Raw genomic sequence first — 12,043 nt, forward strand, 5'->3', positions numbered from 1 at the left:
GCTTAAGGTAAACGATTTGAAACAGTTCCTAATGGCCTGGAAGCGACGTGATTTTGTGACCTTGACTGGATGGTGCTGAAGTCTCTCACCAAAACACATGGGGGATCCACGTCCTGGACGAAACGTAATGTTTCACCTCGGGTTCAGTGTAACGCGCTGGTCGGGAGAGAGCACTCTCGCTCTCGCTCTCTGCAGGGAGATTCCAGAGGAGCGCGCTTTGTGCATTGTTCCCGTTACCGCACCGCGCTCCCATTACATGACTCAAGCGCGTGTGATACTGTGCCAGAGAACGCGCAGACACTTGAACGTGCCCTTGGGAAGAGGACAAAAAAGTATGCCGCAACCGAAATGGGAAGCACGTAGGGAGCTAGCAGACCTCTGGAGCGGTTAAACAGCGGTCTGAATAGAATTATGGTTTAAAGACCGTAACGGCAAAATCAACGGTAAATCTTTCACCTAGTCACCTGCTCTGTCCGTCATTAGTATAAAGTCAGATATACTGTCTTATCCCACCTGGATCTCAAAACATGCGCACGGTGCCCCTCTTGGCCTGCACCGTCATTCATTTTCACCAATTAGCCTGCCAATTAATCAACTAAAACATTCATAACTGTTCTTTAAGAAATCCATGTACATGGTACAAAAAAAAAAAAAGCGACAGCGGGCTGTATGAGAAGCTGGCGATGTCTGAAGGTTTCTTTGCATTAGGGTGCACTGCTGTTTTCTGTTGCCCATCCACCGCACTTAATTTGCGCAGGAATTTGTGTATCGCGAGAGCACAAGGGAGCGCATAAGTTTTTTTGGCTCGTAGAGGAGGGCTGGGAATGGAAGAAAGTCCAGCACATAGTGCGAGGTAGTCTGCAGAAACGCAGCAGCGCGTCTCAGCCTGAATGCCCCAGCTGCTTTAAAGCAGCCACCGCGCGCGAGACCTGGCCACTTTGGTGCTTGGTGTTGCTGGTGAACGATGATTAAAACCAAATAGGGCGCACAGCTGTGGCGTGCGCTTATTTTGTCTCTTCTGTCCGTTGCTCCTGGATCACTTCTGTCAGTCTGTCGCTCATTCTTTAGGAGAGATCCACATCCTGCAGAAAGAAAGGTAAACTTTAAAATATCTTTTGTAGTTATTTAACGGTGCAGGACGTTCCCGTTTCTTTGGTTTAGAACTTTTATTATTTTATTAATGTAAATTAATTTACTCTAACTGAGCAGGAGTATAGTTATATTAGTGCACTTTACACACTACTCCCGTGCTGAATTAACTCATGAACTCATGTTCCTGTTGAATTAAATCTGTTACGCTTTTTTTTTGGAGAATTCAGCACTGTTGATCTTGCTATGGGCAGTAGCACTCGGCTATCTGAAGCTGCTTTTCACATTTAACACGGGAAAGATCGTCATCCTTTTTTTCCCTGCTGAAAAGCGTTTAATCGCAGTTTCTGACTAGACAAAACCTAATTCCATTATTTTTCATCCAGATCAGATCCGGATCGGCCTTGGCGCACGCAGATCTGCGTTTAGTCCAGGGGCTGTGTAAATCTCTGCTCGGATTTTTAAGGAGAGTCGAACTGAAGTAGCGTCTCGAGAGGAGAAGCCGAGCAGAATGTGGCCGCGACGGCTGCTGGAGTGCGCTGTGGGGCTCGCGGCGCTCGTGGCGCTGTCTGTGGTGTCTGGAGACAGCGCCGTGGGAGACGCCAACACAGACAAACCTGCGGACCAGCGAGTCAGCAGGACCATGCGCCGGGCCGGGGGGCAAGACATTCTGAAAGGGTAAAGGCCTGTTCATCATTCTTAGCGAGAGCCTCTGCACTTCTGCTAATGACCTGTACATACTAACATAAAGCCTATTACGCATGAAGTGGCGTTAATTATGTATATTGTTTAGAACTGTTTTTGAAATTTGTGTCGTCGATTTAGCTTTGAAATATAGTGTTAATATTTTTTGCATAAAACAAAAAACTAAAGGAAACGCACGTATAATAAAATATTGTTTCATTGCTTCAAAATATAACCTTTATAGTTTCATGTGACTGCTTAAATTCTTGGTTGTGTTGTGACGTGTGAAAATGACCATCAGGAATGATCTTATTCTGGCAGGGCCTTTCTTTCTGCATACAGTAACATCGGAGTACATAGACTTTTAGATATATGATATATGCATGATACAGCAACAGGACAAAACATTGAGGAGATACATTTATGAAGGCCTAATTCCTTTCACTCACACACACACACACACACACACACACACACACACACACACACACACACACACACACAGTGTAAGTGTGGAGGCAGGATGGGAAGGGGGTGGGGGGGGGGGGGTTTGCCTCCTACTGCCGCTGGCTGACATTCGTATCCTCTGGTATGAGGAGCAATGCAGGGGTCCAAGAACTAGAGTGCCTCATTTGGCGTAGCAAGCAGTGAGTCATTTAGGCACACCGTGCTGAGTGATTAATAGTGACACTTTGGAAGAGCAGCCTAGCGGTTATCATGCTTCCCTCATTCTCAGGCATAAATATTTGAAAGTGACCCTGAAAGGCTAATTTCCTGAATGAAACGTGGTTATTATACCCTCCTTGTAGCCCCAATGTGTGTGGATCACGTCACCAAACCTACTGCTGTCCTGGCTGGAAAACGCTGACCGGTGGAAACCAGTGCATTGTCCGTAAGTGTTAAACTGCCATTATTTCTTCAGCTGACCACAGAAGTCTCTGGGGAACTCGGAGCTGCTGTGTGCAGAATGTCTTTGTCAGTGAGAGTTTCCTGTGCTCTAAAACAGCAATGCTAAAGAAGACATACACATGACTCCTATGTCATGCTTCAATCTAAACATTTGTAGTATGCAGCACGTGAGATGCAGGGTGTAGAACTGCGGCACACGTGGGAATCTGACACTTCCTTCCGTTCACATTCTTCCATTGCCAGCGCAGAATTGGCAGGACGAGTAGATTGGTTTGAACCTATAATCTGTTATATTGTCTTTTCCCCCAGTACCGAATAGAGAGCTGTTTCAGTGGTGTTTCTCAGGAAAGCAGTTGTAGGCTTGGTCTCCTATTTTGGCTTGGCTGGCAGCCCACTCTTAGAAAGGGTGATGACATTGTTTAGCAACTGAAATCAAGGAAGTGGAGGTCGTTCTCTGCAATGAGGGTGATCACCCCAAGAGCGGTGCAGTGTGTGCCAGCGCACCGAGTCCCGAGAGTCGCTGGACCTTTTTCTACTGCCACTGCAGTCCACACCATGCCTTTGCCAGGACTAAAGGCCGAGCAGCTCACAATCAACTCTTTGTTTAGCTTATCAAGAACTCTTCCACTCTTTGTTCCCTCTCTCTCTTGCTCTCTCTCTCTCTCTTGCTCTCGCTCACTCCTGTCTCTCACTTTGTGTGTTTGTCCTCTCCAGCCATCTGTCGCAGCTCATGTGGAGATGGATTCTGCTCCAGACCAAACATGTGTACCTGCCCCAGTGGACAGGTTGCTCCGTCCTGCGGCTCCAAATCAGGTATCAAGGCCCCCTAGCACTGCCCCTATCTGCAGGCCTCCAGCGCATGTGTGAGTGTGTTTGGGTATGTGTGTATGTGATTGTGTGTGTGTGCTTAGTGCATGTTTTTGGACAGCTAAGTAAAGTATTTGTGTCATAGCTGTGTTCTGATAGAGCCTTCCTTTGTAAAACTGGTGATTGGTTTCTATTGTCTGTTGGTATCTAATCTCTGTTCCTCTGTCATAACATTGCTTTCTGCCTATTGCCTCATCCCTCTGTTTGTATATTTAAGGGCCGGTTCAAAACCACCTCATAAGACCTAGCTCCTAAATTCTTCCTTTATACTGCGGTCACAATCCAGCAGGATCAAAACACTGCATTGGGTGTAACACACCTGATTTAGGTCATGAAAGGCATGCTAGTTAGATGATGCGTGGCCAGGGAAAAAAACACATTCAAATGGAGATGTGTTTGGCATCACTCTGTGTGTGTGTTTGTGTGTGTGTGTGTGTGTGTGTGTGTGTGTGCAATGTTTTGTCTTGCAGCCCAAAACTGTAACATCCGCTGCATGAATGGGGGAACCTGTGCTGAGGACCACTGTTTGTGTCAGAAAGGATATGCTGGAACACACTGTGGCCAGCGTAAGTTTCTCACCCCCTCCAATTTTAATAAGGCATTTCTATTACAGTTAATACAGCATATCTATTACAGTTATTTAGACATTTCTATTACAGTTATTAAGGTATTTTTAATACAGTTATTAAGGCATTTCTATTACAGTTAATAAGGCATTTCTATTACAGTTAATACAGCATTTCTATTACAATTAATAAGGCATTTCTATTACAGTTAATACAGCATTTCTATTAGTTAATAACACATTTCTGTTACAGTTAATAAGGCATTTCATTTCCAAGTAAATAATAAAGCATTTCTATTACAGTTAATAAGGTGTTTCTATTATAGTTTTTCTCAATTGCTTACACAAGTTTCATAAAACAGTATTTCTTCTCAAAAATACCAAATACCTTTCTCAGAACAAGATACATACTTTTCAGATCCTTTTTGTGAGCAAAATTAAACACTAATTTCAGAACCATGGACATTCTCCAAAGAAACCTCACCATTCAGTGCTTTAAGAAGCCATACCAAAATAGCAGACACATTTATCATGAGTTTCTGAAGCAAACCATGTTGTTCTCATTGTACTAATAACTTCAGAATGCAGATATTACAATGCATGTACTGTAATATACTGTACTGGAAACAATGAACAGAGTTTGTAGTTTATTTATTGGTGCATTTATTTGCAGTATGGCCACACACTAATTAGGGCTACAGTTCTAGGCATTACAAATGCAACAGTGGAAAACCATTCTGTTGGATTGCTGTAAGCATGGTGTGAAAATACTACCTAAGATGTATTGCATTAATCATGATAAAATAACAGATATAATAGAACAGAGGCTCCAGTTGCTGTAAATATTTTCATTTCTGAGAGCTCCAATGATAAGCCACCCTAAAATGACATAAACTAGGATATGCACTCTACTGGTCAGAACTGTAACTGAAACAGTGCAGCCTTGACAGCAGTCAAGACTGTAGGTCTACATGGAGGTTTCAGTTGAGACTGTAGATCTACACGGATATTTCAGTTGAGACTGCAGGTCTACATGGAGGTTTCAGTCTAGATTGTAGGTCTACATGGATCTTTCAGTCTACATGGATGTTTCAGTCTAGATTGTAGGTCTACATGGAGGTTTCAGTCTAGATTGTAGGTCTACATGGATCGTTCAGTCTACATGGATGTTTCAGTCTAGATTGTAGGTCTACATGGAGGTTTCAGTTGAGACTGTAGGTCTACATGGATGTTTCAGTCAAGAATGTAGGTCTACATGGAGGTTTCAGTCAAGAATGTAGGTCTACATGGAGGTTTCATTCGAGACTGTAGGTCTACATGGATGGGCCCTTCCTACTGCTCAGTGTGCTGTTGCCACTGCTTCCTCATGGTCCGACGTCTCCTCTTCCTCTCCCACACTTTCCACCACCTTTTCCCAAACCTCTTAATTAATGGAACTGTGAGATACTAATAATTCATGTGATCATATCGAGCAGTTATGTTCAGTGGATGAATATTGGCTGGCAGGTGTAGCTAGTTTTGTCTTCATGTAGCATTGGTATATCCATGTCTGTGCTTAGGGAAGGAACCTTATGTGACATGATTTACTGAAATTGGTCAAGGAGTGTTGTAGCATGAGTTAACTCCAGTAAAATGTGCTTGGGGAGGTTGTAGTGTGAGTCATCTCCAGTAAAATGTTATCGAAGAGTTTGTAAACTAGAGTAAACTCTAGTAAAATGTGTTTAGAATATTGTGCAAGTGACATATTGTGTGAGAGACCTCTAAGTTTCACTTATTCAGAATCATGTCCAATGTGAACCATCCACTAACCATGTGAATGACAGAGAAAACTATTATTAAACCTACATTACCCACTGTGACAAGGCAAGGCTGGATGCAGGCAGGAGTCAACTAAATCTTTAACGAAAGACATTTATTGAAAACAAAAGTAAAGATGAAAAACACTACACACAAGAAAGAATACATACACATGTAGCCACAAAATTACAAATGTAGACAAAAAGGAGTCCTAACTATTGTGTGAAATGTCATCAACAACGGACAACCAATCTTAAAGACAGAAAGACAGGGATACTTATACACACATTAATTGGGAATATAACGAGGCACAGGTGAAGTGGGGGAGGTAGCTAACATGGGGAGGGAGGGGTGCGTGGCGACACGTGGAAACAGGGATGTAAACAGACACACATGGGGACACAGCCACAGAACAAAAACATAAACAGAACGCCACGTGGAAAGTCCCATCACGTGGGCAGAGGAGCTGAGCCGTGGAGCATGATGCCCACGATGCGTGTATTTCATTATGATTGATCATGTAGTGTAATGCGTTACATTACATATGATCGTTTTTGTGCCATGGTTATTGGTCTCAATACTATGTTGAAGTGCATTTGTGAGCAAAGGTCAATGATGCATGATTCTCTGTGTGTGTAGCGGTGTGTGAATCTGGCTGCCTGAACGGGGGACGGTGTGTTGCTCCAAACCGCTGTGTGTGTACGTACGGCTTCACTGGAGCTCAGTGTGAACGAGGTAAGACAACTCTGCTTCTTTCTGGTTACATAATCCTGTCTTTGTCATAGTTCACCACTGCTGAGAAAACTGTTGCCATAGTGCCATATGCTCCTGATGCCATCTGACCTGTGTCAGAGATGGTCTACACTGAAGCACCTCACTCACACACACACACACACACACACACACACACACACACACACACTAAAACAGCTCGATATGTGTATGTGTGTGTCCATTTGTGTGTGCTCTCTCTCACTCTCATACACACCACACTTAAACAGCGATAATATATGTGTGTGTGAGTAAGTGAGAGTGTGTGTGTGTCTGTGTGTGTGTGTGTGTGTGTGTGTGTGTGTGTGTGTGTGTGTGTGTATGTGCGCATGAGCACTTATGTGCTCTCTCTGAGCTGTCTGAGTGTTTATTCTGTGTATTGTATTTTTGGGAGGAAATAATTTATCCCACAGGTGCTGGTCACCAATGCCTGAATATGCAAATGTATGCATGTGTATGTTCTGTGTGTTGTTTCTCTCTGTGCTTTGTATGATTTAAGATATTTAGTTGTGTGTGTGGTATATGTGATGTACATACAATTACTAAGTGTCTGTGTGTATATACAGTTGTTGTGTGTCTGAGTGTGTGTATGATGTATGAAGGGTGTACAGGCTAGAATACATTCTATGAGTAAATAACAAAGCACTATCATAAGTTGCTCTGGAAAAGAGCTTCTGTCAAATGCCGTAAATCTAAAGGTAAATGTAAATGTGAAGAAGCTACACTATAGTCTCCCCTAGTTTTTACAACTACATCAGTATGTAATTGCATCCAAGGTCATTATGCACTCTACATTTACTATGGAATGAGTATAATGTGAGTATAGTGTGTGGGTGTGGGTGTGCGTGGTGTGCATGCTTTTTACCCATGTATTACATTCATGTCATCCGCTTGTCATCTAACATTTTACCTGTCTTTTATGTTTAATGATAAGAGTAGTGATGATTTGGTTTTGCAGATGTTCAGTTCTAGTACATTTGGAAACTGTATGGTTTGGAGAACTGAGGTCCTGGAGAGCATATATTCTGGAGACAGAGGTTCTGGAGAGCATAGGTTTGGAAGCTATTTGATCTGGATATAAATGTCATTACTATGGCTCTGTAGCTGTTTTTGCCTGGTAAAAAGAGTTTGACTTACATAGGAAAACACTGATTTGCACTGCTCTCTAATAGCATAACCACAGATTAGTGTGTGCCTGTGTGTGTGTATGTGTGTGTATATATATATATATATATATATATATATATATATATATATATATATATATATATATATATATATATATATATATGTGAGAGAGATTTAGGGAGGGAAAGTTAGAAAGAGAGCAAAAGAGAGAGAGAGAGAGAAATGCTGTAGTCATTCATTAATATAGTGTTTTTTCCAGCATGTTTTTCCAAAGCTGCTTTTTGAGCTCGGTCATGTGTTTGGACCCATCCTTCCATGCAGACTATATTTGACACAGATGTGCCGGAATGTCCTTTCTGGAACAGAGTGTGTGAACAAGGGAAGCAGTTCAGTTCAGTTTGTTGCCTTGTGCTTTTCATTACAGTTACACAGAAAAGCTCAGAACAGACCTGTTTCTATAGCAATGAATCGCTGTCACATTTGAGTGGCTGCGTCCGTCTCCAGGAGGACAGGCTGTTGCGTTCCGCTGTGGGAGAGTCATCAGTTTAGCTTATCTGCACATTTATTAACCTGTATTGTGGCCAGTGAGTTCTGTGAGTTTGTGAAAGTATGTCTTGGATTAGTTTGGCAGAGTTTTTGTCTTATTGGTGAGTAGTTCTATGTATGTACTGTGTGTGTATGCCCAGTCAGAGCTAGCTGGTGTGCCAGGGTCCGTCTTATATGAGCGGAGAGCAGAATTCCCAAATTTCCGGTTCTGGTGACGAGTCATGCTGGTCATCGTGCTGTTTACACACAAACATTTGTGATTTAAACGTCCAAATGACTGTTGAGAGAGATGATGGGAGATGGAGGGATGGAGGGATGGAGGAAGATGGAGAGAGATAGAGGGATGGAGGGAGATGGAGAGAGATGGAGGGAGATGGAGGGAGATGGAGTTAGAGAGGAACAGGGAGAAAGAGCTGGATATGGAAAGAGATAAAGGGAGGAGGAGAGTGGTGAGTGAGAGAGATAGAGGGATGTGGGGAGATGGATGCAGATGGAGGGAGATGGAGAGATGGAGGGAGAGAGAGGGATGTAGGGAGATGGATGCAGATGGAGAGAGATGGAGAGATGGAAGAAAATGGAGAGACATCAAGAGGGTTCGAGATCGAGAAGGATGAAGGGAGATGAAAAGAAAGGTAAAGAGAAAGGAAGATGGTGAGACATGAACAGAGATGGAGGGAGATGTAGGGAGATGTAGGGAGATGGAGGGAGATGTAGGGAGATGGAGGGAGATGGAGGGAGATGGAGGGAGATGGAGGGAGATGTAGGGAGATGGAGGGAGATGTAGGGAGATGGAGGGAGATGGAGGGAGATGGAGGGAGATGTAGGGAGATGGAGGGAGATGGAGGGAGATGGAGAGAGATGGAGGGAGATGGAGGGAGATGGAGGGAGATGGAGGGAGATGGAGAGAGATGGAGGGAGATGTAGGGAGATGGAGGGAGATGGAGGGAGATGGAGGGAGATGGAGGGAGATGGAGGGAGATGGAGAGAGATGTAGGGAGATGGAGGGAGATGGTGAGACATGAACAGAGATGGAGGGAGATGGAGGGAGATGGAGGGAGATGGAGGGAGATGTAGGGAGATGGAGGGAGATGGAGGGAGATGGAGGGAGATGTAGGGAGATGGAGGGAGATGGAGGGAGATGTAGGGAGATGGAGGGAGATGGAGGGAGATGGAGGGAGATGGAGAGAGATGTAGGGAGATGGAGGGAGATGGTGAGACATGAACAGAGATGGAGGGAGATGGAGGGAGATGGAGGGAGATGTAGGGAGATGGAGGGAGATGTAGGGAGATGGAGGGAGATGGAGGGAGATGGAGGGAGATGTAGGGAGATGGAGGGAGATGGAGGGAGATGGAGGGAGATGTAGGGAGATGGAGGGAGATGTAGGGAGATGGAGGGAGATGGAGGGAGATGGAGAGAGATGGAGAGAGATGGAGAGATTTAAATAGTTGGAGATGCAGGGAGGCTGACCAGGTGTGCAGCTGTAGAAATTCCTTTACTGGAGGGAGATTGTTCTGTAATCAGATTTCCCCAAACTGCTCTGAAATTGGATTTATGAGGAATCTGAGGCTCGGCAAATCTTTGTGGAATGGCTGAAACATGCACATTCTGTCAGCAGTGCTAGTCAGAGCTGTCCCGGCTGATGGACTCATGGCTGTCTGGCTATCTGGGTGGAGACCCTCAATAATGAGGGAGAGTCTCAGAGTTGGCTGTCAAAATGGCCGCCCTACAGGGCTGGGAGTGACCGACGCGATTGGACAGCAGGCTGGCGAGGCTCTAGGGTCTCAGAGCAATAGCTTCACTTTGGAAATCATTCACCGATTATCATTAGCTCTCAATAAACATAGCTCGCTGGCAGTGTGGGAGCCGAGAGCAGAGAGCTGTTGCTTATGTCATTAGTCCAGCCTTGATCTTCAGAGCTCCCACATCACTGGGGAGAACAGGGCAGTGGGTCAGAGAGAGAGGGGGGGAGGGGGGAGGAGAGGGAGGGGGAGAGAGAGGGGGAGGGAGGGGGGAGAGAGAGGGGGGAGAGAGGGGGAGAGAGAGGGGGGAGAGGGGAGAGAGAGGGGGAGAGAGAGGGGGAGAGGGGGGAGGGGGAGAGAGAGGGAGGGGGAGAGGGGGGGAGAGAGGGGGAGGGGAGAGGAGGGGAGAGAGAGGGGGAAGGGGGGGAGAGAGAGAGGGGGAGAGAGGGGGGGAGAGGGGGGAGGGGGGAGAGAGAGAGGGGAGAGAGGGGGGAGGGGGGAGAGAGAGGGGGAGAGAGGGAGGAGGGGGAGAGGGGGGGGAGGGGGGAGAGAGGGGGAGGGGGGGAGAGAGGGGGAGAGAGGGGAGAGGAGGGGGGGAGGGGGGAGAGAGAGAGGGGGAGAGAGGGGGGGAGGGGGGAGAGAGAGATATGGAGAGTTGTAGTGCTGTATAGATGTTTTGGTATAAACACTGGAGGAAATAGGGAGTGGAGTGTTGTGGAGTTTTCTAAATGTTTTTTCTCTCTCTCCTTTCTTTCTTTCTCTCCCTCCCTCTCTCCCTTTCTTTCTCTTTCTCTCCTTTTCTTCTCCTCCTTCTAATTCTCTACCCCTCTCTCCCTGACTCTCTGTCTGGCTCCCTCTCTCTCATACTCTCTCCCGGTTTCTGTCTCTCTCTTTCTCCCTCCCTCCCTCCCTCCCTCCCTCCCTCCCTTCTCCATATCGCTCTTCTCCATCCCTCCCTTCTCTTTTCTTTTTTTTCTGTCCAGGAAAGGAAGTGAGTTGACTCACTGGGCACTGTTTCACACAAATACCGAATATTTTCTGCTCACACACTCTCACTGGCCTGCACGCATGCGCAGATACACATAGGATTAGACCATAAAAACAACAAAAAACAAAACCATTTATCAAGTATTGACGCATCCTAGATATTTAGCTGAGAGATCACGTATGTGTGTGTGTGTAGATTCTATTACTCCCAGATGTCAGGCCACTGGGAGTGTCCCACAGCTGGGTCCAGAGTCGTATGACATCACACTCACCCTCAAAAGTGTACCCTCCCTGTGTATTTCTCTCCTTCTTTCCCTCTATCAACGCACACACACACAAAATACTCTCAGCCACCCTTTCCAGAACTGAAATATTGCTCGGTAAACAGAGTAGACAATTTTGAAACCACTTGTGACTCACTAGAGCTGCCATACACACTGCATTATGAGCACAAACACACACACACACACACACACACACACACACACACACACACACACAAGAAGACAGACACATTTTGTGTGTATTTACTTGAGACTGGGTAGGTTTGTTTGTTCTTTATAGGGATATAATGAATCATGTTATTAAAAGGTAAATGTATTCACTTCAGAGTGAATGAACATCTGTGTTCGTGCCTCTGTGATGTAGTCTTTAAGTGTGACTGTAGTAACCTTTCCTGTTGGCAGAAACCAAAATCACATTGTAATCAGAGACTGAAGGGTGTGCATGAGAACCTGGAGAGTCAGACAGTTTGTTTATGAGTGCTCAGAATTCAAGTGGGTTTTCTCCCTATGACATCTTCAGTACCGAGCAAATTGTCCAGCTATCAGATGTCCGAGGATGTCAGTCATGTTGTCTGTGTTCAGAGCTGGTCCAGTCTGACTGGCTTGGCCACAGCAGAATGTGTTCATGAATCCCCCCCAAACACAAACACACACAGAGCTCCTTTCAATTGTCCAG

General features: G+C 45.3%; 1 protein-coding gene across 1 annotated transcript in view; it reads left to right on the plus strand.

Annotated features, from left to right (window-relative positions):
• The first annotated feature begins 828 nt into the window (after positions 1–828).
• The window catches only part of fbn1 (fibrillin 1), a 63,617-nt gene continuing 52,402 nt past the window's right edge, over positions 829–12,043 (plus strand). Inside the window, exons 1-6 of the mRNA XM_035524858.2 lie at positions 829–1,096; positions 1,476–1,767; positions 2,583–2,665; positions 3,397–3,495; positions 4,020–4,115; positions 6,551–6,646. Of these exons, the coding sequence (XP_035380751.1) occupies positions 1,601–1,767; positions 2,583–2,665; positions 3,397–3,495; positions 4,020–4,115; positions 6,551–6,646 (541 nt within the window). The 5' untranslated portion in view covers positions 829–1,096; positions 1,476–1,600. The remainder of the gene's footprint in view (positions 1,097–1,475; positions 1,768–2,582; positions 2,666–3,396; positions 3,496–4,019; positions 4,116–6,550; positions 6,647–12,043) is intronic.

Source organism: Electrophorus electricus, chromosome 6 (assembly GCF_041902795.1).
Source record: "Electrophorus electricus isolate QZ-2024a chromosome 6, ASM4190279v1, whole genome shotgun sequence".
Classification (NCBI taxonomy): Eukaryota; Metazoa; Chordata; class Actinopteri; order Gymnotiformes; family Gymnotidae; genus Electrophorus; species Electrophorus electricus.